Consider the following 27,010-nt stretch of genomic DNA (forward strand, 5'->3'; position numbering starts at 1 on the left):
TATACTCCAGAGCTGCACTCACTATTCTTCTGGTACAGTCACTGTGTACATACATTACATTACTTATCCTGTACTGATCCTGAGTTACCTCCTGTATTATACTCCAGAGCTGCACTCACTATTCTTCTGGTACAGTCACTGTGTACATACATTACATTACTTATCCTGTACTGATCCTGAGTTACATCCTGTATTATACTTCAGAGCTGCACTCACTATTCTGCTGGTGCTGTCACTTTGTACATACATTACATTACTTATCCTGTACTGATCCTGAGTTATATCCTGTATTATACTCCAGAGGTGCACTCACTATTCTGCTGGTGCAGTCACTGTGTACATACATTACATTACTTATCCTGTACTGATCCTGAGTTATATCCTGTATTATACTCCAGAGGTGCACTCACTATTCTGCTGGTGCAGTCACTGTGCACATACATTACATTACTTATCCTCTATTGATCCTGAGTCACATCCTGTATTATACTCCAGAGCTGCACTCATTATTCTGCTGGAGTCACTGTGTACATACATTACATTACTTATTGTGATGGGGTCCTTCTCCAGTATCACACAATCAACAGAGCGAGAGATGGATGAACAATCCAAAGCATATTTATTCCATGCAATACAGAATGTCCATCAAATAATCTACCACACAGAGAATAAAATTGTCCAGTAATGGGATAAATGTCCCGGGGATGAGTCACAATCCTCCAGCAGTCCTTTTCCAGGCAAATGGGGGTTTCTCACAGTCTCTCTGGCATGCTGGCCGCAGCCTCAGCTTTTCCCTCCCAGAGGATGAATCTTCATCCTTCTCTCTTCAAGATCTTAAACAGACTGATTCTCTCTTCTCCTGCTCAGCCAGACTGAATCACTAATCCCTCAGGTAAGCAGAGAGTTTAGGTGGATCCCAGGCCCCCTCCCCCACACCTAGGGACAGAAGCACCTCAAGGAGTTATAAACCTGCAGACAGGATAAACAATACATCGAATAGGCAGACAAGCACGCCAAAAACATGAAACCACTAAAAATGGTAAGAAATAGCATCTATCGAGACTTCTCAGGTCTCTTCATCAGGCGTAGTTTGGTGTGATGATAGCACTTCCCAGAATGGATGTCACCATATAAAACTTTTTGCACACATTGATGATACCGATGACTTGGGAAGAAGCAGCATGGGAGCTGATTTGCATTTCATAACTGTGAGAAACATTATAAAAATCTCCTATATGTGAATAAAACAGATATCAAAAAGGCAACAGCACAGCAAAGGCGACTCAGTGATAACTTACAAACTTAACACAAGTATTTATTTTTTAGCAATAAAGAGTTAGTAGCAATAAGAGGTAAAGCGAGCACAATATAAACGACTTTCAGGAGGCAAATCAACCACCTTCAACTGTTCACCAGTTCCCCCTAACTGGTTGGTATAACTAGGAGTAACAAAGTAATTCAGCACACGGACTTAACAAGACTTGTTAAGACGGAAGTTCAATACTAGTTAGTAACTTTCTTCAAATAGCACCATACGTTCGAATTGGAAGTAACGGTCAGGCTCACTTGGCACTTTTATCTTCTGGATCCGGTAATCAGTGTTTGATCTTTGGTCTTTGACCTGCAGTATCTGGTCCTCAGTATTGGGTTTTCGGCGCTTGACCGACAAAGTATAGCTCTTGGTATTCGGTCTTCGGTTCTTGACCGGTGAAGTTTGCTTCTTGGTATTCGGTCTTCGGTACTAGACTGTCAAAGTCTGGTTCTCGGTATTTGGTCTTCGGTGCTTGATCGATAAAATATAGCTCTTGGTATATGTTCTTGTTTGCTCTACCTTCAAAGTCTGCTTCTTGGTATTTGGTCTTTGATGCTTGGATGTCGAAGTCTGGTTCTCAGTATCTGGTCTTCTGTGCTTGACCGGCGAAGTCTGCTTCTCGGCATTCGGTCTTCTGTGCTTGACTATCGAAGTCTGGTTCTTGGTATTCGGTCTTCGGTGCTTAACTGGCGAAGTCTGCTTCTTGGTATTCGGTCTTCGGTGCTTGACTGTCGAAGTCTGGTTCTTGGTATTTGGTCTTTGGTGCTTGATTGTCAAAGTCTGCTTCTTGATATTCGGTCTTCAGTGCAGGACCGGCCAAGTCTGCTTATTGGTATTTGGTCTTTGGTGCTTGACTGGCGAAGTCTGGTTCTCCTGGGGTTTGGTTCAGTCCCAAGTGCTTCTATGGCAGTAAGGGCCGCGAGGTCACACAACTTCCTTCTCTCAAGGCTTGGCGCAAACACCATCCCTCTTGAGCATCCCTGTCTTTTATATTAGACAACTGTGCCACAACTGTCACTCTTCTCCAAATTGTTCTCTGGAGGAACACACATTTTGCTTTTCAGTTCCTGTCTGCATTATGCGACCAGTAGAGGGCGACATTTCCTTGCTCATACTGTAGAATGTATGATGTATGCATATTCTGTCTGCCATACCTGTACATGTGTAACAATTATCAATTTTTTTACCTTCTATTCCCAATTCTTAGATCAGACTATCTGTAGCTGTAAGCAAATGTCTGGAGTCGGCGCTCTTCCTCACCACTCTGCAAAATTTCTACATAAACTTGTAGAAAACTAGACTACAGCTAAACCATTTAGGCCAAACAATTCAATAGGTGAAAACAGGAGCTCCCTGTTAAATGTTAATGTATTTTCTTCCAGGGTTATCTCTCAGAAGGGCTGGTGACTAAGTGGTATCGATCTCCTCGCCTTCTCCTCTCACCTAATAACTATACCAAAGCCATTGACATGTGGGCGGCCGGATGCATATTAGCAGAAATGCTGATGGGTCGGATGCTTTTTGCAGGTAAGTTTATATATACAATTTTAAGCAATATTTGCTCTTAAAGAGGAGCTTTCACCAAATTTTTGATGTTGAACTGGACTCACAATGTATCATCACTCAGCTTATCTGATTGGGATTTATGGCATTGTTCACCCCAGACATGCAAAAAGGGGGTGAAGGGCAGAGATCAGCTCTATATGCTTCCATCTCACACACTAAGAAACCTGAGCTGTTGGGGGCGTGTTCTTTCTCTAGTGTGCTGCTGCTGGCTTATGATTGGGCAACTCATACAGGGAGAAGAAGTACACTCCCCCAGTGAAAATGAACTAACAACACCCACTTGGACTTCAAAAAAGTTAACTCATTATGTGCCAATACTTTCATTGCTAATATCTCTGAAACATATTGAAGCACATACTTCCTTAGTGTATTGTCTGTACAAATGTGACTATATTGGAGCACACACTTTCCTCCTGCATTGTCTGTACAATTGTGACAATATTGGAGCACACACTTCTCTCCTGTATTGTCTGTACAATGGTGACAATATTGGAGCACACACTTCTCTCCTGTATTGTCTGTACAATGGTGACAATATTGGAGCACACACTTCTCTCCTGTATTGTCTGTACAGAGGTGACCATATTGGAGCACACACTTCCCTCCTGTATTGTCTGTACAGAGGTGACTATATTGGAGTATAGATTCCAATAGGTGGCGCTGCGCTAGAGTTTGTCTCCTGTCCTGGAGAGATAATTTGAATATTTTGCAGAGGGGCGTAGCAGCTATAAGTCCCCTTACTTCACTGGCAGCCAGACTGGCTTGCAAAGTCTCCATAAGGAGAATAATGTTCCCCCGTGGTCCCCACAAAGCTTCTCATGAGCCAGATCAGACACCCCATACTTTGCACTGACGAGGGGCAAGCACCCCGAAACACCGTGTCTGCAAATTGGGATTCTGATCTGGCATATATATCCTAGTTATATGTAAAGGATTGTTAAAAATCCACATTTAACTTTTAGGATCGCTACTTCCAATAGGTGGCGCTGCGCTAGAGTTTGTCTCCTGTCCTGGAGAGATAATTTGTATATTGGAGTAAACATTTCCCTCTTGATATAAACGACATTTCTGCTATATAGAATTTACTTATAAAATCAAGGCACACGGCGCTCAAATTTGCCAATTCATGTGAACCCACCAGCCTCTATTGGAGACAGCAGTAGTATGGTCTAAATTTATTTTATTTAGTGATATTACATCTTAGCATTTACAGAGTGCTGCCTTTTGTATGTGTATATCTATATATAGACTTGCACCTGTTCACACTTATTCTGTTTTGAGATCCTGGTAAAAAATTTTGTTTTTTTGCATGTACACTAATGCCCGAAGCCTCACAAATAATAATAATAATAATAATAATCTTTATTTCTATAGCGCCAACATATTCCGTAGCGCTTTACAATTCAGGAGGATCATATACAAACAAGTAACAGTTATAGAAATACAATATTTAGAGGGAAAAAAAATACAACCCTGCTCGTGAGAGCTTACAATCTACAATGAGATGGGGGGAGAGGCAAGGTTCAAGTGCTTATTTACAATGACAATCCAACCATCTCACGGAAATGGGGCTGGATAATGGTTTCCTGGACCAGTGGGCCCGAGCCTCGAGATGCCTTTGGGTGCCATGGAGTTTGATGTGGAGCTATGTTGTGAGAGGTTGTAGAGGGACTATGTGAATCGAATCTGATTAGGGAGTGTGATAGGCCACCCTAAAAAGATGCGTCTTTAGGGTGCGTCTGAAGCTGAGTAAGTTGTGATTTGTCCTAACTTCTTGGGGTAGAGCATTCCAGAGGGTTGGTGCAGCTCGGAAGAAGTCTTGGATCCGGGAGTGGGAGGTTCGAATTAGTGTGGATGTTAGTCGAAAGTCGCTTGCAGAGCATAGAGAACGGGTGGACTGATAGACAGAGAGGAGGTTGGAGATGTAGGGGGGTGCTGCACTGTGGAGAGCTTTGTGGGTGAGAACAAGCAGTTTGAATTGGATCCTATGATATATGGGCAGCCAGTGCAATGACTGGCACAGAGCAGAGGCATCCGAGTAGCGGTTAGCCAGATAGGTGACCCTAGCTGCTGCATTAAGGATTGACTGTAGAGGAGAGAGTCTAGTTAGGGGGAGACCAGTTAATAGAGAGTTACAGTAGTCCAAGCAAGAGTGGATCAGGGCCACGGTGAGGGTTTTTGTCGTTTCCATAGTGAGAAAGGGGCGGATTTTAGAGATGTTCTTGAGGTGCAAGCGGCAGGAGCAGGCAAGAGATTGTATGTGAGAGGTGAAGGAGAGATCAGTGTCAAGTATAACCCCCAGGCAGCGGGCCTGCGACCTAGGACTTATCGTTGTGCCACACACAGAGAGGGAGATGTCAGGTTGAGGAAAGTTAGAAGATGGAGGGAAAAGAAGAAGTTCAGTTTTGGAAAGGTTAAGTTTCAGATAGAGAGCAGACATGGTGTTGCAAACTGCAGTCAGGCAGTCACTTGTGTTCTGTAGTACAGCGGGGGTGAGCTCAGGGGAGGAGGTGTATAGCTGTGTGTCATCAGCATAGAGATGGTACTGGAAGCCAAATCTGCTGATGGTCTGTCCAATTGGGGCAGTGTAGAGGGAGAACAGAAGAGGGCCAAGGACTGAACCTTGAGGGACCCCAACAGTGAGAGGAAGAGCAGAAGATGTGGAGCCAGCAAATGATACACTGAATGAGCGGCCAGAAAGATAGGATGAGAACCAGGAAAGAACAGTGTCCTTTAGGCCGATAGAATGGAGCATAGAGAGAAGGAGATGGTGGTCAACAGTGTCAAAAGCAGCAGAAAGGTCAAGAAGAATAAGCAGAGAGCGGTCACCGTTACGTTTTGCTGTCAATAGGTCATTGGTCACTTTGACAAGGGCAGTTTCTGTTGAGTGTAAAGGGCGGAAGCCAGACTGTAAAGGATCTAGAAGAGAGTGAGTGGAGAGTTAGCGGGTGAGACGAGAGTAGACCAGGCACTACAAGAGTTTGGAGATGAAGGGGAGATTAGAGACTGGTCTGTAGTTGCTTGTGCAGGACGGATCGAGAGAAGGTTTTTTTAATAATGGGGTAATGATAGAGTGTTTGAGGGAGGAGGGGAAGATACCCGAAGAGAGAGAGAGATTGAAGATTTTAGTTAGGTGAGTGGCGACAACCGGAGAGAGTGTCTGGAGTAGAGGTGAGGGGAAGGGATCAGTAGAGCAAGTTGTAGGACGAGAGGAGGATAGGAGCCTGGAGACTTCCTCCTCTGTGACTGGGTCAAATGTGGAAAGTGAGCTGGATGGGATATGGGGAGGGATGGGATTCACAGGGCTTGGTGGCTGGGAGCTGATCTCTTGGCGGATGTTTTTAATTTTCTCTGTGAAATGCGAGGCCAGGTCTTCAGCATGAAGGGCTGTGACAGGGGTCTGTACTTTGGGACTGAGGAGGGAATGAAAGGTGTCAAAGAGTTTTTTTGGATTGTTGGCAAGTGAGGAAATAAGGTTGGTGAAGTAGGTCTGTTTGGCGAGGTGAAGGGAATAGTTATAGGTCCTTAACATGAACTTGTAGTGGATGAAGTTTTCTGGTGTGCGGGTTTTCCTCCATAGGCGTTCGGCGCTCCTGGAGCATCGCTGAAGAAGTAGAGTTTGGGATGTGAGCCAGGGCTGTTTTACTCTGTGTTTGGTCTTTCTGAGGGTGAGGGGCGCTACTTGGTCTAGCGTAGTCCTGAGTGTGTCATTGTAGTGCTTTACAGCCAGATCAGGACAGGAAAGTGAGGATATAGGGGACAGTGATGCGTGTAAAGAGACTGAAAGTGTCTGAGAATCGATGGCCTGTAGGTTTCTGAATGTGTGATTGGTGGGAGTGTGCTGGGGCGGACGAGGGTTTGTGAGCTTGAAGGAGAGGATGTTGTGGTCAGAGAGGGGAAGAGGTGAGTTGTCAAAGTCAGAGATTGAGCAGAGGCGGATAAAGACCAGGTCAAGGGTGTTACCATCTTCATGTGTCTCAGAGGATGAGAGCTGTGAGAGGCCAAGGGAGGTGGTGAGAGATAGAAGCTGGGATGCAGAAGGGGAGGAGGGGCTGTTCATGGGGATGTTAAAGTCTCCTAGGATCAGGGTTGGTAACTCTGAGGACATGAAGTGTAGCAGCCAGGCTGAAAAGTGGTCAAGGAACTGGGTGGGTGAGCCTGGGGGACGGTATATGACAGCTACTCTGAGGGGAAGAGGATGAAAGAGCCTGATGGTGTGGACCTCGAAGGATGGAGCTGGGGAGGATGACCTGGAAAGTGCATTGTGGGGACAGGAGTAAGCCGACTCCACCACCATGTCTGTTTCCAGGTCTTGGTGAATGGGAAAAGTGTAAACCACCATGAGAGATGGCAGCAGGGGAAGTAGTATCAGAATCCTGAATCCAGGTTTCAGTTAGGCCTAGTAAGTTAAGAGAGTTATTGAGAAAGAGGTTGTGGATGTAAGGAAGCTTGTTACATACAGACCGTAGATTCCAGAGAGCACAATTAAAAGAGGGAAGTGAGGGTGTACAGGGAATGTTAATAATATTATTAGGGTTTCTATGGGAGGTGGGGGAGGGGGTAAAGTTAGCCTGGGGTGGATCGGGATTAGGAGAGATATCACCTGAAAGAAGTAGGAGTAGAAGGAGAAAGATCAGATGGTTTTTGGACTTGTGGCATGGCTTTTTTTGGAAGTCCCTGGAGCTTGATTGAATCAGATTATTAAGATAGGTGAAAAGAGCCTGGGAGCTGTACATAGGAGAGGGGAGGAGAGAGGGGCTGATGTGGAGGAGTGGTGATGGAGGGGGGACAGGGCGGTGAAAGTGAACAGAAAAAGCACATAGGATGATAGAGAGTGAAATAATAGTTAAGGTTAAAACAGATGGCGTCAAAGAGTAATTTACCTGCAGACTCCTGCCCTGACTAACTGCCATTGAGGTAACTGCCCAGCACTTCGCAATGATGGCACTTAGCAAGAGATGGCATGCATGCAACACCCCGCATGCATGCACCCCTAAAGAAAGACACAAATATATAGGGCTGACTAGAGGGGTAGGTGAGTGGGATTATGGGAGCTCAGCTTGTTAAGGGAAATCAACAAATGCTGATCACACCAGGGGATGATTAAGGAATCAAAGGGAACAGGACATTTGACACCCACCCGGACTTCCAGTCTACACAGATTTACACCATCCACCATCAGATAACATTTACAAAGAGGAATATACAGTCATACATCAGTGAGTATTACATAGATTATGAAAATGACAGAGCATACATCACAGGAAGCAGAGTTATATACCAGAACACATATTTAGCCAATGCAGTGGGGAACAGACAATTCACTTGACAGGAAGCAGAGTTATATACCAGAACACATATTCAGCCAACTAAGGTGGAGGAATTAGAATTAATATTGTTGGAAGAAAATTATGATATAGTGGGGATATCAGAGACATGGCTGGATGAGAGCTATGACTGGGCTGTTAATTTACAGGGTTATAGCCTATTCAGGAATGACCGTACAAATAAGCGAGGGGGAGGTGTGTGTCTATATGTAAAATCATCCTTAAAACCCATCCTGCGTGACAACATATGTGAGGGTACTGAGAATGTAGAGTCCCTATGGGTGGAGATAAGGGGGGGGAGAATGAATAATAAAATACTGATAGGGGTGTGTTATAAGACGCCGAATATTATGGAAGAGGTAGAGAATCTCCTCATAAAGCAAATTGATAAAGCAGCGAGTCTCGGAGAGGTAATTATTATGGGGGACTTTAACTATCCTGATATAAATTGGGGAACAGAAACTTGCAGTTCCAGCAAAGGAAATAGATTTTTGATAACAATGAAAGATAATTACCTTTCACAAATGGTACAGGACCCCACAAGAGGGGGAGCACTACTAGACCTTGTACTAACCAATAGGCCAGACCGCATATCAAATATACAAGTTGGGGGTTACTTGGGGAATAGTGATCACAAAATAATAAGTTTTCATGTATTCTTTAGTAAGATGTCTAGTAGAGGGGCTACAAGGACACTAAACTTCAGGAAAGCAAATTTTAAACGGTTGAGAGATGATCTTAGTGCAATAAACTGGGATGATGTACTAAGTAATAAAAGTGCACAAAGCAAATGGGAGACTTTTATGAGCATCCTGAATAGGGCTTGTGCAGAAAATATACCCTATGGGAACAAACATGCTAGAAATAGGAGGAAACCCCTATGGCTAAATAGAGCTGTAAGGGAAGTAATAAAAGAAAAACAGAAAGCCTTAAAAGAATTAAAGAGGGTAGGTAGTGATGAGGCATTATATAATTATAGAAAATTAAATAAAATATGTAAAAAGCAAATTAAGTTAGCTAAGTTTGAGACAGAGAGACTCATTGCGAGAGAAAGTAAAAATAATTCTAAAATATTCTTTAACTACATAAACAGTAAAAAACTGAAAAGCGATAGTGTTGGCCCCCTTAAAAATAGTCTTGGTGAAATGGTGGAAGGGGATGAGGGTAAAGCCAACCTGCTGAATGACTTTTTTTCTACGGTTTTTATACAAGAAAATGCCATGGCAGATGACATGACCAGTGATACCATAAATTCACACTTGAATATTACCTGCTTAACCCAGCAGGAAGTACGCCGCCGCCTCGAAATCACTAAGGTTGACAAATCTCCGGGCCCGGATGGCATACACCCCAGAGTACTACAGGAATTGAGTTCTGTGATAGATAGACCATTATTTTTAATCTTCTCAGATTCCTTAATAACAGGGTCGGTACCGCAGGACTGGCGCATAGCAAATGTGGTGCCAATATTCAAAAAGGGGACAAAAACTGAGCCGGGAAATTATAGGCCGGTAAGTTTAACCTCTACGGTTGGTAAAATCCTTGAGGGTTTCTTGAGAGATGCTATACTGGAGTATCTCAAGAAAAATAACCTTATGACAGAGTATCAACATGGGTTTATGAGGGATCGATCCTGTCAAACTAATTTGATCAGCTTCTATGAAGAGGTAAGTTCAAGTCTGGACCAGGGAAATGCAGTGGATGTTGTGTATATGGACTTTTCAAAAGCTTTTGATACGGTGCCACACAAAAGGTTGGTACATAAAATGAGAATAATGGGGATAGGGGAAAATATGTGTAACTGGGTTAAAAACTGGCTCAGTGATAGGAAACAAAGGGTGGTTATTAATGGTACGTACTCGGACTGGGTCTCAGTTCATAGTGGGGTACCACAGGGGTCAGTATTGGGCCCGCTTCTTTTCAACATATTTATAAATGACCTTGTTGGGGGCATGCGGAGTAGAATTTCAATATTTGCAGATGATACTAAACTCTGCAGGGTAATCAATACAGAGGAGGATAATTTTATATTACAGGGAGATTTATTTAACTTGGAGGATTGGGCTGAGGAGTGGCAATTGAAGTTTAATGTAGATAAATGTAAGGTCATGCACTTGGGTAGAGGAAATAACATTTATGATTATGTACTTAATTGTAGAACACTGGGTAAAACAGACACAGAAAAAGACTTGGGTGTATGGGTGGATGGTAAACTTCACTTTAGTGGACAGTGTCAGGCAGCTGCTGCCAGGGCTAATAAAATAATGGGATGTATTAAAAGAGGTATAAGTGTTCATGAAAAAAATATAGTTCTACCTCTGTACAAGTCACTAGTGCGACCGCACGTAGAATACTGTGTACAATTCTGGTCACCGATATATAAGAAGGACATAGCTGAACTGGAGAGGGTGCAGAGAAGAGCCACCAAGATTATTAGACGAATGGGGGGGGCTGCAATACCAAGACAGGTTATTAAACTTGGGGTTATTTAGTTTGGAAAAACGAAGGCTTAGGGGGGATCTAATCACAATGTATAAATATATGAGGGGACAGTACAGAGACCTTTCCAAAGATCTTTTTATACCTAGGCCTGCGACTGGAACACGGGGGCATCCGCTACGTCTTGAGGAAAGAAGGTTTAATCATAATCACAGACGAGGATTCTTTACTGTACGAGCAGTGAGACTATGGAATTCTCTGCCGCATGATGTTGTAATGAGTGATTCACTACTAACATTTAAGCAGAGCCTGGACGCCTTTCTTGAAAAATTTAATATTACCAGTTATGTATATTAGATTTTATGACAGGGTATTGATCCAGGGAACTAGTCTGATTGCCGGATGTGGAGTCAGGAAGGAAATTTTTTCCCCATTGGAACTTGTTTGCCACATTGGGGTTTTTTTGCCTTCCTCTGGATCAACATGTTAGGCTACGGGTTGAACTAGATGGACTTAGAGTCTCCCTTCAACCTTAAAAACTATGATGATACTATGATACTATGATATTATTGGAGGAGGTGAGTGCCTCCATATTTGGCTGATCTCCTCCAATCAGCCTAACGTTCTTTTAATTAGTGTCGGAGCCTACTGGCCCTTTAAATTTGTAGGCTTTTAGCCTGGGAGAGGCATGTCTGATAAAAATTAATCTTGGGATCCCGTCAAAGGCTCACTGAAGGCCCCGTTACACACAACGACGTATCTAACGATATATCGCCAGGGTCACGGATTCCGTGACGCACATCCGGCATCGTTAGCGACGTTGTTGCGTGTGACAGCAAGGAGCGACTGTTAACGATGGAAAGTACACACCTTATCGTCCATCGTTGACACGTCGTTCTTTTTCAAAAAATCGTTGATTGTTGATCTTGCAGCACACATTGCTATGTGTGACACCTCGGGAACGACGAACTACAGCTTACCTGCGGCCGCCAGCAATGAGGAAAGAAGGAGGTTGGCGGGATGTTACATCTTAGCGCTGACAGAGGCTGCTCTGTCCTTTTGCTTGTCATGAACTCAACCAAATAATGATGAGATGACTCTGCTCATCATGTCTTAATCTACACGGCAAAGGTGACAAGTGAAAAAATTCCACTGATTGCGATTACTCTAGCTGCCAGTGTGAATTATCAGTCCTGTTACATAAAATTAGAAAAAACAACAACATTTTATGATAATGATAATGTGTTAATTTCTCATGATACTTTCTGTTGAAACTTACTGTATATACTCGAGTATAAGCCAACCCGAATATAAGCTGAGACTCCTAATTTTACCACGAAAAACTGGGAAAACCTATTGACTTCAGTATAAGCCTAGGATTATAAGACGCACCCCAAATTTTGAGAAGGAAAGTTGGAAAAAATAAGTTTTAATGTTAAAATGGGGGTCCGTATTTTAATCCTAGTGTCTTATACTTGCTCACCAGGACGGTGCAGCAGTGGCGGTAGAGTGGCTCAGGAGGCTGGATTGGCGATGCTGTGGGCTTGGAGAACGGGGGGTGTCCACGGCTCAGGCGGGTCACATAATGGAGGGTCGGCGATGCTGTGGGCTCGGAGGACGGAGGGTCACAGAATAGAGGGTAGATACTGTGACTCGGGGGTGTTGCGGCTGGCACCATTGAGCCCGTGATAGACATCAATAAAATGGCACGTGTGCAGATTGAGATCTTGATGTCTATCTTGTCAACTGCCTGCAGGCTCACTGGGGCTCTGCCACTCGCTGGCAAGCTCAATAGCGCCTGCCGCAACACCCCTGAGCCCCCAGTATCGCCGACCTTCCTGAGCCGCAACACCCCGTGCCACAGTATCGCCGACCTTCCTGAGCCGCAACACCCCTGAGCCACAGTATCGACGACCCTCCGTCTTGTGACTCTGCCAAGTGGCAGACTGCCTCTAACGCTAGTAAAATTACTATTTTTAATAATAATATTTATTTATAGAGCACAATTGATTCCATGGTGCTGTACATGGTATAGGGCTTACATACAAAATACATTTTACAGTGTTTCTATGGAGTTCCCCTTTAATAATACCTTTGTACTGTAGGGTCCTACATGAGCTGTGCTCTACCTTTGATGTGAATCTGCTGTCCCTGCTGATTTAAGCACCCAATTTCAGCTTTTTTTTATTTTTTTATTACAGCAAATCGTTAAGTAAGCCTCCTGTAGCTAGCTTTTCTAATTGCTGTGCCGCACATCATTTGCCACAGCAGGATAATTAAGTCCCACATGGCTCATTATAGGCTGAGAAAAGGGATCGCATCAACGTGAATGTAAATGTTTGACTTCTACTCTCCAATGACGTTTTCCTGTACTTAACTCTCAAGTGCCAGTCATAGTGCGGGTTTACTCTCATCTGATAGAAAAAATAATCAAAATGTGTGTCCCCAACTTGTAAGTAAAGGATTATAGGGAACCTATTGCCTTTGAAAACATTATTTAACCACAGCTATAGGGTTACTTTGCAGGTAGTGTTCCTATGATATCCGGTTGCCTTACTGAAAGTGTGGCTACAGGGAGAAAATTAGGTTATGTTCTCCAGGGAGCCGCCGGATTTCAACCATGGAGTGGCCACAGTCGCTGCTCACAGTACCGCTCATTATACCATAAGCACGGCCCAGAATTGGCTCTTTATGTGCCTGCGGGCTGCTTACAGTATAGTGAGCAGTATTTACTATAATTACTCTTTTCATTCCCCTATATAAAAAAAATAAAAAGTGGCTGCTGACAAGTGCAAGCTGCCCTCAGAATGGACCGGTAACTTCTTTTAGGCGTTTCACAGCTTTCCAAACCTGAAGTGGTAAAAAGAAGTTTGTAAATAAGGAACATGTTGTAAGATGATGGCTCTGGTACATGTAGTACCTAGATACTAATTAGGGTGTGTCTACCTATCTACATACCTCCACCCATGGGTGTGTCTCATATGTTATACTGGTGTCTGTTTGTTTGACACATGGTCAGTGTGTAGAGGTTGTTATACCTCTAGAAGGAACCTCTGAGAGAGAGAAGATTCCCTTTTCCTTATCGGGAAAGGTATGTGTGAAATCGGCTACATCTCCACTGAGATACTTCTGGGGAATGGTTGTATTTGAACCTGTGTAAGTGAAACAGGCTGTGATAATGTGTTTATGTTCCTTGAAGCCAGAAGAGGGCTTGTGTTCCTGGAGAGCAGTTTATGTGTTACGAAATAAACCTGTGTGCACATGGCCTTACATTGATATTCACGTATCCTATTAATTGATTGAGAATGCTGTATTTTCTGTGGTCTTCTAGGAAGCCACGAGCTGGAGCAGATGCAACAGATTCTAGACACGATTCCCGTCATTCACAAAGAAGACAAGGAAGAATTGCTAAAAGTGATGCCATCCTTCGTCAACTGCAACTGGGAAGTTAAAAAGCCTCTGAGGAAACTCCTTCCCGAAATGAACCTGGAAGGTGAGTCCTACCAGGTCACAGTCAGGTCTGGTTCATCCACCTTTAGCTCAGACTTACGCCTTAGCTATAATACACTCAATCATCCCTTTAAGTAGTCAAGATTTTGAGCAGCTTCTTCACAAAAGACCATTAAACTTTTTCGCCTTCTCCTAGAGTTTAACCCCTTGCCGACACATGACATCTATGAACTTCACACGTCATGTGCCGGTGTATGGAGCGGGTTGAGGAGCTAAGCCCATGCAACACACAACAGATCCCAGCTGTGTTACACAGCCAGCACCTGCCTCTAACAGCAGCGACTGGAGTTAGCTCCGATAGCTGCTGTGTAACCCCTTAAATGCTGCTGTTAATCTCTAACAGCAATATTTTAACTGTCCCTATCTTGGTGGCATACCGTTTTGGGCATCCATCATCTCCCATGAATTTGATTTTTGCACACAATAGCCTATACGGCTTCAAACTAGTATATTTTATAGTAAAATGAATGGTATCATTCAAATTGTTAACTTATTATCTTACTTCTACATCAATGGAAAAAAAGAAATGTTATGATTCTCCTAAGAGGGGAAGGAAAAAAAAAGAAGATTGGCTGTGGCGGGAACTTGTTAAATATACTATTTATCACTCATGAGCTCTAGACTTGGTGATCTCTTACACTGGATCCAGCGATGTCATCATGTGTCCCATGTCAGGTGTCATAAATTAGTGAACCCCTTTAAGCTAAGATGCATTAACCCTTTAAAGTGCACACATAAGACCCATTTCTACCGCTACCGTATGATGTTTGCATCGTTTTATTTCTAATCCTTAGCCATCGACTTTTTGGAGAAGATTTTGACCTTCAATCCAATGGATCGTTTGACAGCTGAAGCTGCGCTACAACACCCATACATGTCCCCATATTCCTGCCCGGAGGACGAGCCGATATCTCTGCACCCCTTCCGCATTGAGTATGAAATCGATGATATTCTACTGATGGAAGCGAGTCAAAGTCAATTATCCAACTGGGACAGGTGGGACTTGGTTGTCCTTCATGTGTCACTTACAGTCATATAAAAAAGTTTGGGCACCCCTATTAATGTTAACCTTTTTTCTTTATAACAATTTGGGTTTTTGCTATTTGAGTTTCATATATCTAATAACTGATGGACTGAGTAATATTTCTGGATTGAAATTAGGTTTATTGTACTAACAGAAAATGTGCAATCCGCATTTAAACAAAATTTGACCGGTGCAAAAGTATGGGCACCTCAACATAAAAGTGACATTAATATTTTGTAGATCCTCCTTTTGCAAAAATCACAGCCTCTAGTCGCTTCCTGTAGCTTTTAATGAGTTCCTGGATCCTGGATGAAGGTATATTTGACCATTCCTGTTTACAAAACAATTCCAGTTCAGTTAAGTTTGATGGTCGCCGAGCATGGACAGCACGCTTCAAATCATCCCACAGATCTTCAATGATATTCAGGTCTGGGGACTGGGATGGCCATTCCAGAACATTGTAATTGTTCCTCTGCATGAATGCCTGAGTAGATTTGGAGCGGTGTTTTGGATCATTGTCTTGCTGAAATATCCATCCCCTGCGTAACTTCAACTTCATCACTGATTCTTGCACATTATTGTCAAGAATCTGCTGATACTGAGTTGAATCCATGCGACCCTCAACTTTAACAAGATTCCCGGTGCCGGCATTGGCCACACAGCCCCAAAGCATGATGGAACCTCCACCAAATTTTACTATGGGTAGCAAGTGCTTTTCTTGGATTGCCGTGGTTTTTTGCCTCCATGCATAACGCCTTTTTGTATGACAAAACAACTCAATCTTTGTTTCATCAGTCCACAGGACCTTCTTCCAAAATGTAACTGGCTTGTCCAAATGTGCTTTTGCATACCTCAGGCGACTCTGTTTGTGGAGCGCTTGCAGAAATGGCTTCTTTCGCAACACTCTCACATACAGCTTTTCCTTGTGCAACGTGCGCTGTATTGTTGATCGATGCACATTGACACCATCTGCAGCAAGTTGATGCTGCAGGTCTTTGGAGGTGGTCTGTGGATTGTCCTTGACTGTTCTCACCATTCTTCTTCTCTGCCTTTCTGATATTTTTCTTGGCCTGCCACTTCCGGGCTTAACAAGAACTGTACCTGTGTTCTTCCATGTCCTTACTATGTTCCTCACAGTGGAAACTGACAGTTTAAATATCTCAGACAACTTTTTGTATCCTTCCCCTGAACAACTATGTTGAATAATCTTTGTTTTCAGATCATTTGAGAGTTGTTTTGAGGAGCCCATGATGCCACTCTTCATAGGAGATTCAAATAGGAGAACAACTTGCAAGTGGCCACCTTAAATACCTTTTCTCATGATTGGATACACCTGCCTATGAAGTTCAAAGCTCAATGAGGTTACAAAACCAATTTAGTGCTTTAGTAAGTCAGTAAAAAGTAGTTAGGAGTGTTCAAATCAAGAAATTAATAAGGGTGCCCATACTTTTGCACCGGTCAAATTTTGTTTAAAAGCGGATTGCACATTTTCTGTTAGTACAATAAACCTCATTTCAATCCAGAAATATTACTCAGTCCATCAGTTATTAGATATATGAAACTGAAATTTGTTATAAAGAAAAAAGGTTAACATTAATAGGGGTGCCCAAACTTTTTCATATGACTGTATTAAATGTGTGGTAATTGTTCTGTTTCAATAATGTACATTCACATTACTGTAGCTCCTATAGCAATCACAGCTCCTATTAATGACCTGTAGCTCCCAGCTCCATTAACTTTAATGGAGCCAGGTTTTTTGGTGAATAACTGTAAAGTGCAGGGTTAAATTTTCCCATCAAAACATAGTCTATGACGTTCCCTCAGTCACATGAGGCGGCTCTGCAAAATTCCATGATTGTAAATGCGACGATGCGGATTCCTTTAGTGGACATACACACATACATACATACATACATACATACATACACACACATATACACACATACACATACATACAAATATATATATATATATATATATATATATATATATATATATATATATATAGATAGATACATACACACATACATACACTCAGCTTTATATATTAGATGGAGAACATGAATATTTACTCAAATAGATATCTCAGGGGGAATGCGTCATGTACTCAGTAAAGAAGCAAATTGTTTTTCCTTAAATAAAAAAATAAGCAAAAATATAAAAATGTAAATGTAATTGGCAGAGATTTTTTTTATTAATAGTAGATTTTCTTATAGGTATCAAGTGAGTTTATCCTCAGACATGGACTGGAGACAAGATCAGAGCCTTGGTATGAGTGACGTCCAACGAGATCCCCGTGCAGGATCAGGATCACAAGCGGAAGAAGCTCAGGTTGACCCTCGAAAATACTCTCAGAGTAGCTCAGAAAGGTTCCTAGAACAGTCCCATTCCTCCATGGACCGTGTATTTGAGGGCGACTGTGGCAGGTCATGTGAGTATAAAGTAGGGTCTCCTTCCTATCTGGATAAATTATTATGGAGAGACAATAAACCACATCACTATTCAGAACCTAAACTCATTTTAGATCTTTCCACCTGGAAAAACAACACAATGCCACCCACGGGAGACCTTGCACGGGAAGAAGAGCCATCAAACCTCTTTTTGGAAATTGCTCAGTGGGTTAAGAGCACACAGGCAGGACTTGAATGTCCAGTGAACCCTGTCTCCGAGACACAGGAGGACCTTCAACAATGTCAACCATGTCCCACACTTCACACGCCAAGCGATATTTCCAAGGATGCAGAATCTTCTTTCGACCTGGATGTTTTTATTACCAGGGCGTTAAAACTATGTACCAGCCAGGAAGAAATGCCAGACAACAAACTCAACGATATCAACGGGGCTTGTATTTCCGAACATCCGAACGATATAGCTCAGAAGGAAGTATTTCAGAAGGACAGGTGGTAGGACGAGCGAATGATGACAAAAAATTCTACTGAGCACATTTTTTAAAAATCCAAGATGTTGCATCTCGCATCAGTAATATGGTGCAAATTTGCCTCAAGCATCTCAGATAGCCTTCGAGATGGAAGGCGGTCAGTTTTTCTGTATCTGTGTACGGCTGATGTAACCTCATTACATAGCAGAAGTTTTACTGCCTTTTATTTTAAAGGCTCGCAACAATCAATGCTCAATATTTGATGCCTTATGATTAGAGTTGAGCAAAAACAATTTGCAGGACACCGGTCCAACAGCCACATGGAGCCCTGTGAACCTCCTCCTTTCTGCCAGCACGTCACTACATAAGGATGGTGACACATTGGGTCTACTAATCAGAAAAGTCACTGGGAATGCCAGCAGGTAGGAGGAGGTTCGCAGAGTTCTAGTTCAGTGGCCATGGACCATCAATGTGTTATCTGGATCAGAGCCCTGCAAATCTCCTGCTTTCTCTTGGTGCATGACACCACAATGATGGTGTCACGCATGGTCTACTAATCAGAAGAGGCATAGAGGATGCCGGCAGATAGGAGGAGGTTCACAAAGCTCTGGTTCGGGCACTGACTATGGCCGTGTCTACTGAGCCAGAGCTGTGCTCCTTCCTGCTAGTGCCTCAAACCACAATGATGGTATCATGCTGGATCTAATAATCAGCAGAGGCACCTGGGATGCATCGGTAGAAGATGGTTTGCAGAGCTCTGGTCTGGCAGTTACAGATTATCAGTGTAACCCCCTCCTACCTGCCGGCACATCACTCCTCAATGATGGGGTCACGCTGATTGTACTAATCAGAAGAGATACCTGGGATGCACTGGTAGAAGAAGGTTTGCAGAGCTCTATTCTGGCAGTCACAGATTGTGTAGCCCCCGACTTCCTGTCGGCGCTTCATTCCTCAATGATGGCTTCACGCTGATTGTACTAATCAGAAGCAGTGCCAGGGATGCTGGCAAGTAGCAAAAGGTTCGCATGAGCTCCTCTCTGGACTATGGATGTAGCTGCCGGACTAGAGCCTTGTAAACCTTCTCTTGCCGCCACATCACTACTAGTTGATGGTGTCCTGCTGAGTCTACTTATCAAAAAAGGCACCAGGGATGCCAGACGATAGAAGGAGAATCGCAGAGCTATGGTCTAACAGTCACAAATTATCAACATAGCCACCGGAAAGAAGCCCAAGGAACCTCCTCCTACCTACTGGTACGTCACTACTCAATGATGGTGTCATGCTGGGTCTACTAACCAGATGTGCAATACTAACAGAAGATAGGAGGAGGTTCGCACAGCTATGGTCCAGTGGTCACGAATTATCGACATAGCTTCCAGACCAGAACCCAGAGAACTTCCACCTACTTACCGACGCGTCATTCCTCAATGATAGTGTCATGCTGGGTCTACATATCAGAAGAGGTGCCAGTGATGCCGGCAGATAGGAGGAGGTACACAGAGCTATGGTCCAGTGGTCATGAATTATGGACATAGCCGCCGGACCAGAGCTCAGCGAACCTCCTCCTACCTACCGTTACATCACTCCTCAATGATGGTGTCATGCTGGGTCTACTAACCAGAGGTTTCAGTGATGCTGGAAGATAAGAGGAGCTTCATAGAGCTATGGTCCAGCGGTCCCGAATTATCGACATAGCCGCCGGACCAGAGCCCAGCGAACCTCCTACTACTACCGGCACGTTATTCCTCAATGATGGTATCATGCTAGGTCTACTAATCTTAAGAGATGACGGTGATGCTGGCAGATAAGAGGAGGATCACAGGGCTGTGGTCCAGCAGTTACGGGCTACTAAAACTTATGTCGCTGCTGGATCGGGGTCCTCCAAATATTTTTGCTCAACTGTACTTACGATAATACTTGATGAAAGAAGATTACATTTATTCATTTTTTTTTTGCCGGTAAAATTGATCAAAAGTTTTCTTAAACTACATTGACCTAAATTGTCCTTAGACTCTTAGCTGTCATTTGTCATAATTTTGCTTACTATTATGTAACTTTATGAAAAATTATTATCACAGCAGCTAAAAAATAAAAATTAAATTAGAACATATTTACACCAAATATTAACATAATAAATTATCAATTTTAGGGTCAATTTTATGTTACAAAAAATGTTGGTTATTTTTTATTAAAAATTGAATTTGAACCTAAAATGAATTAAATTAATTTAGAAAAACAAATACTAAAAATTATACAAACGATAAAATATACTACATCATGTGGATTGTATATTTATAGATTGGAAAAAAATATTAGAATAAATATGGCTAAATTGCCAACACCGATGATAATCCGAGAATATATTTTATAGATCCCAGGGCTTAAATAATATTAGATTGTATTTCAAAAAATATTTCTAAGCATTTTATTGTTACATATTAACAGGGTACAGTTTTGTCTTTTTTATTTCAGTATAAATTGGATTTTATTATATACATTTTGAATAGTTAAAGTGGTATTTTCAGTTTTTATCAAATAAAGGTGATTAAATATGTAAAGAAAAGTTACACAGTTTTATAATTTACTTTCTGTATCAATTTTATTATGGTTTTCAAGATATCTGCTTGCTGTTTGTAACGCTCATGGCCGATGTAGGGGCACCGAGTAAGGTTAATGGACCCTCTAGACCACAGGGGAAACCCAGGCTTACTCTTTAGTGGGAGGGGTTTAACTAAGCGTCTACAGAGAGGCGACACCAGGTACCACTACCAGAACAGTGACCAGGATTGTGGCAGCTGACCCCCAGGACAGGAGACAGACTTGGATACGGTCACAGATGCAGGCAGGTACAAGTGAAATGACCGGGGCAGACAGGCAGGAGGGTACGGACCGGTATGGTGGGCACAGCAGGGACAGACAGGTATGGGAAGGCAGGTACAGGGTGACAGACACAGGGATAACGAGACCTGACAACTAACTAGACAGAGAAGACACAATGACTAACCTAAGGTGTTGTGCAGGTACCTCCCCTAATGGGAAGGTGCCTTAAATACATAGTGCATCTACGCCATAGGCTGAGAGGCATTTCCTGGAAATAGTGTGCCAGCCGATTTACAAGCAGGGCCAGTGTGCAGGTGCCCTTCTTAGGTGCACTCCTGGGAACCCTCTGCAGCATGTACAAGGCCAGGGAGGGGAGGAAGGCAGGAGAACACATGGAAGGCCGCACAGCAGCAGGGGACAACAGGACACAGCCGGGTCGGTGAGTAAGTTGGCTTCTCTCCAGGGACGCCAGCGCTCCACTGTTGTTGAATAGTAAATTTAATAGTTTAGTAACAGAGAGGAGCAAATCTGATGTAATTTGAATTCAACAGATTAGCTCAAATTTTGGATCATTGCCATTTTTTATTTTTTTAAAATAAAGGTCTTTATTACGCCTTAAGGTGCCTAGACTCCATAGAATGGGTTAAAAAAATAGAGTTAAAAACAAAAAAATCATACTGTCCTCGCACTTGCCAATACAGCCCCTATAAATCCAGTAACATGTTGTCCAACTGGTTTTTATTTTGCCGAATTCTGATGTCTGGTATCGCAAAGTATTCAAATTTTGCTAGAATCAGGAAATTTTCGTAAATTTTTGGAAATATTACATTAATTTGACATCATACTCTTCTCACACCTGCCACTGGTGCCCTTATCAATCCAGCAAAATGTTGTCAGACTGGTTTTTATTTTGCTGGATTTTCATGTATGGCATCCGAGAGTATTCAAATTTTGCTAGAATTGGAAAATTTTCACAAATTTTAAATTAATTTGATTAGTTGAGAATTAATTTAAAGCCGGTTGGTTAAAATTTGTCCCGTTCTCGTGATGATGACGTAGGTACGTGGCTCTTACTCAACTAATGGGCATGGTAGCAAGCCAGGGCATATTTTCAATTCATTGGTAGTAATCCACGAAGGATCCTATTAACTGAGAGCAAGCAGAGATCTTGAGACATTTGAAAACAGATACAGGAAGTACGTTGGAAAATTTGAAAATCATACAAAGAATAATTATTATTGCTAATAACATTTGAATGGACATGGCTTTAATAAGTGCCAGAAAAAAAAAATGTAAGTTTCTATAAATATGGGATTTTTTTTACCTGGTGTAAAAGCCTCTGTTCTCCTGAATCCGATGTTATTTTTCTTTTGTTCCTGCGCCTCTCCATTCCTGAGCTATGGCTTCTTCTTCCCTGTATAGAAACTTTGTCTTGTTTTCGAAGGGGGTGTGGTCAACATGAAAACACCCACATGGAGATCTGAGGAGCACACCCACTTGGCTAAAAGACTTACACAGGGAAGAAAGGTCCATATCTCAGGAACGGAGAGGCTCAGGAACAAAATAAAAACATCGCCGGATTCTGGAGAACAGCAGCATTTATGCCAGATCAAAGAAAATCCACATTTATGGCAAGTGAGAGCTCCCCTTAAATAACAATGAAAAAGTTTTACCTACTACTGTGTATGTAGAAGTCTATGAAGAACTGAATTGAATCCATGGTTCTCAGCATTGAAGCCATAATGCAGACCCTAAAATGGGAACCAAATTACAATTACCGGATTTTTTTGGATTATAAGACGCACTTTTCCTCCCAAAAGTTTGAGAGAGGAAAATGAGGGTGCGTCTTATAATCTGAATGTAGCTTACCGTGAGGAGTGATGGAGAATGGTGATAGGAGGCAGTGGTGATGCTGCGGCTGTGTGCTGCTTGGGCTGTGCAACTGGCGGCGCTGCTCTGTGCGGCAGGAGGCACTGCTCTGTGCGTTGGGAAGTGCTGCTCTGTGTGGCGGGAGGCACTACTTTGTGTGGCAGAAGATGCTGCTCTGTGCAGCGCTGCTCTATGCGTCGGGCGGTGAGGCAGGGAAGATCCTGAAGACGTTGGCAGTATGGGCTTCCAATAATGGTGCTCTCGACTCAAGATTTCATCTGCATACACCGCCTCTGGCCCATTGATTTCCTATCAGCGGACTTATGGAAAATGGCGCCTGGAGGTGGCGCGTGCGTAGATGAGATCTCGGCTTGTCATTGAATCAATAGCTCAATCTGCGCATGCGCCGACTCCGGGTGCCATATCTTTGAAGCCATGACAGTTCCTGGATGTTTTCTCTGCCTCACAGAGCCGCCGATCATCTGGGACACCTGCCGCACCGCCCCGCTCCACCACGATCCCTACCTCCTGCGGTCTCCGCTCCACCACCTCTGCCTCACCGCCCTGCTCCACGATCACCCCTGTCTCCTGTGACCCCTGCTCCACCACCACTGTTGCACCGCCCTGCTCCACGACTGCACTTGCCTGCTGTGACCCCCTCTCCACCACCTCTGCGACCCCCCCCCAGTACGACAACACCGGATTAGAAGACGTACCCCTTTTTTTTGTCTCTAAATTTGGGGTGCATCTTATAATCCAGTGCGTCTTATAAAATGAAAAATACGGTATGTAACGTTGCCCTGAATCCTATTTTTAGGAGATCTTTAGGTTTTTCCTGCCTTCCCAAGAATAAGTGTTATCAATTTAATTTACAGAGTTATTCAAAAAATCGATGAAGAGTCTAAAAACCGAACACGATGGATTTTCTGGTTTTGTAAATATTCTGCTGCTTTTTACTGATTTCAATACAGTTTTGCTGAATTTTGAAATAAGGTTTTGGATAACTGTAATAAAATATGAAATAAACAGCTGGAATAACTGTGCTATTTTGGCAAAAGTTTCATTTTTGTAACACGCTGACCAAGCCAGTTCATGTACAGATAAGAGATCCAAGCACCGCTGTCCCTAGAGGTTCCTGCGAGGACTGGAATGGCTCTTACGTCAGACTAAATGGCGGAAACTCGGGCCTACGCAGCTCTAATGGCCATCGAGTGCTTCACAATCCTCCTAAGGAACCGAAGGGCAGAGCAGTGCATATTACCTATAGAAAGGTAGAAGTTCTGATATTGAAAAGGTTCCCAAAGTGGGTAAAAACAAACCATGAACTGCTAAAGAAATGATAAGGTAAGTACTGTAAGAGTGTATGAGGCCTACTTCCTACAAAGAAACAGATGGTCGCAGGGTGTCAGGGGATAACAGGGGATCGGGATTCCTAAACTGACCCTTAGGCTGGGGGAGCCGTAGGTGTACCTGATCTCAGAGATACGTCTGAAGGTGACGATGTCTAGGCCACCTTCCTACCCCTGATCTAATACCCCCTGCCTACCTTCACCGGGGGGGGGGGGCAGGACAGGTGCGTGCAAACACCAACAGTGATAGACAAATAGGGGAAACCAAAACTCTATCACACAGCACACTCACACAGAGTAATCCGACAAGAGATAAGGAGGAAAACTAAACACGGACAAAATAACCAGATGACAGGAGGAATTAAACTGCACACCAAACAACACGCAGTGAATCACCAGACTGGAAAACAACAGCACATTGACCGGTTTAGCAGAAAGCTATAGTCGGCACAGGAAATCAAACTCCTCCATCTTAAAAAGGCGGAGAGTACCTGTGATAGGTCTCCCATAACATGTGATCCAAAAGGTAACCAGCAGGCTAGTAGAGATTAACTCCTGCTAGTCCGATCACTAATGAGCACACAGCTGGACGACGCCCGATCCTGCCTGTGCAACTCAGAAGCACCAGAGAAAGTATAGTGAGGTGTATCAGAGTCTGTGGTGTGAACAGTGTCTGGTGCTGCCATAACACTCGGTGAGTTTACAGCCAAACACCATGTGACACAGATAATAGATGCAGGGTGAGAAGCATAAACAGCAGAGAGAAAAACCACAGCTGGTGTATCACTGTCTGATATAAACAACGACAGTATGGCTGAACATAAAAATAAAAATATCACCAGCAGGAAGTACCAGCAAGGGAAAGTAATTTATAGCTACACCCAAAAGGGGATAGGACAGACAAATGTGACGCCCCTGGACTATCAGGTCATCACAGGGTATTGTACAATCTGCCCTTCTGTGCAATATCCACTTCCTTCTTAGTTATGGGTCCCCAACTATATGGTGTTGCCTACAACAGCTAATAAAATCCTAGGTACACTCTGCACCACACCCACCAGACACCCCAGTGGCTGACCTGAGTGGAATAGGGTCGCCCACTTGGGGCGTTGGTTAGGGGAGGTCAGGAGTGTTAGGAGTAGTGAGAAGTAGTTTGGAAGTGAAAGAGAGGAGGTCAGGAGCTGGGCTCCTAGGAACTGTCTAGGTAGCAGATGATGGTCTGGGCATAGAGGAGCTGGACTCCCGTTTGCAGGGGATCGTGACAAGGGGCACGGAACTGTCGAGGAGGACAGCCGGCGGCCTTGTACCATCATCAGGCTGGGACCAGGGCACGACGGGGTACGTGGACCCTAGGTCAGGGAGTAGCTTTAGGCAACCTGACAATTTACCTGATGAGAACGGAGTCTTCAAGATCCGCTCTCCACCCACTCCAAAATCGGGGGTACTAGCGCAACGAGGGGGATAGGACTTTCCACTAAAACGGTCCAGGAAATCCCAAGCGTGAACCCTGAGCGCAAGCTCCCACAGTTAGCCATACTGGGGAGTGGGACCCGACTAATTCCATACTACCGGGACCAACAGAGAAGTAAACTTAGTGCCAGGAGGAAGGTCACGGATCACCAAGCAGCACCATTGGGGACGGGACCCGAACTAGCTCCTCTCAGCGGCAGCGGTATCCAGAACTTTGTTTTACCCAGTTGTCTGTGTCAGCTTAATGGACTGAGTGAGTACGAAAGTGACCCCGTTCGCACCCAATGGCACTCCCCGAACACCATCACCGAGTCCCGGGGGCAGTCCCCCTCCGTGGAGGGTTCTAACACCTGGCTGCCCCACTCCATCACCCTCGGGTACTCCCAACTGCAGCGGTGGTACTCCACATTAGCACATACCACGGGTGGCGTCTCGAACTCTAACACTATCCCTTGTAAATACCCCCTTTATTTGAGTGGCCGCACGACCCCCGGGTCCGGACACCCCTCGAGCCACCACGGATCCGGATCCGAGCAGCCCGGCTGCTGACACGGGGGCGGCACACAAATAAGTAAGTAAAAACGCCTTTTCTTGAGAATGAAGCCTTGTTTATTTGCAGTAAAGATTAATTTTACCATACAATGTACAGGAAAAAACGAGAAAAAAAATTGCAATTGGGGTGAAATGGTGATAAAGTAATTTTGACATTGCTTTAATTTTTTAATTTAATTTAATTTTTTAATTTAATTTTTTTTTTCCTTTTAATTTAAAGTTTGTTTTTTTAAGGCATCTATATTCATTGTGCCATAAAAATGACCTGATAACTTGATTCTCCGGGCGACTGCTATTTTTTGTTGCATTTTTTTATGGGAGGTGTAGTGACTGAAAAAAAAAGACAATTCTGTATTTCTATTGTCTTTCTCTTTATGGCGTAAACTGTGCATTTTAAATAATTGTATATTTTATTAGCTTGAAGTTTTGGGTTCACGACAATGTAATTTTTTTTATATTTAAAGTGGGAAAATAAGGCAGAGTTAAACTTTTTTGATTTTTTTGGAAACATTTTTTTTTTGTTAATTGTTAATTTTATTTTTTAAACATATATCTACAGAATAAACTTTCGCTTGCCTTCCTATGGAAACAAAATGACGTCACAGACAGAATCACTTGTCTATCGATAATTCACCAGTGTTATCTGCATTCATGCACGTGACGCTGTGTCCAGTTTATTACGGTTCATTGATGTATATAGCCGCTTCATACAGGGTGCGTCACCTGTTTGCTTCCTTGACTGCCTGTCTCATTTGTGTTAGCTTTGTGATTAACGTCCGAGATAAGTCTGTGCACAATCACAATCTGACGTAAAACCCAATGACAGAGAAAAAAAATCCATGGCATGGAGAATTATATTCACATTGGACTCTTCCCGTATATACAGAACTCGTG

The 27,010-nt window shown here is 43.3% G+C and overlaps 1 protein-coding gene across 1 annotated transcript in view; it reads left to right on the top strand.

Moving 5' to 3' along the window:
• MAPK4 (mitogen-activated protein kinase 4) overlaps window positions 1-23,788 on the top strand; it is a 191,757-nt gene extending 167,969 nt beyond the window's left edge. Inside the window, exons 3-6 of the mRNA XM_075327882.1 lie at window positions 2,695-2,839; window positions 13,976-14,137; window positions 14,949-15,150; window positions 17,395-23,788. Coding sequence (XP_075183997.1) covers window positions 2,695-2,839; window positions 13,976-14,137; window positions 14,949-15,150; window positions 17,395-18,085 — 1,200 coding nt within the window. The 3' untranslated portion in view covers window positions 18,086-23,788. The remainder of the gene's footprint in view (window positions 1-2,694; window positions 2,840-13,975; window positions 14,138-14,948; window positions 15,151-17,394) is intronic.
• The last annotated feature ends 3,222 nt before the right edge of the window (window positions 23,789-27,010 follow it).

Source organism: Anomaloglossus baeobatrachus, chromosome 1, assembly GCF_048569485.1.
Source record: "Anomaloglossus baeobatrachus isolate aAnoBae1 chromosome 1, aAnoBae1.hap1, whole genome shotgun sequence".
Classification (NCBI taxonomy): Eukaryota; Metazoa; Chordata; class Amphibia; order Anura; family Aromobatidae; genus Anomaloglossus; species Anomaloglossus baeobatrachus.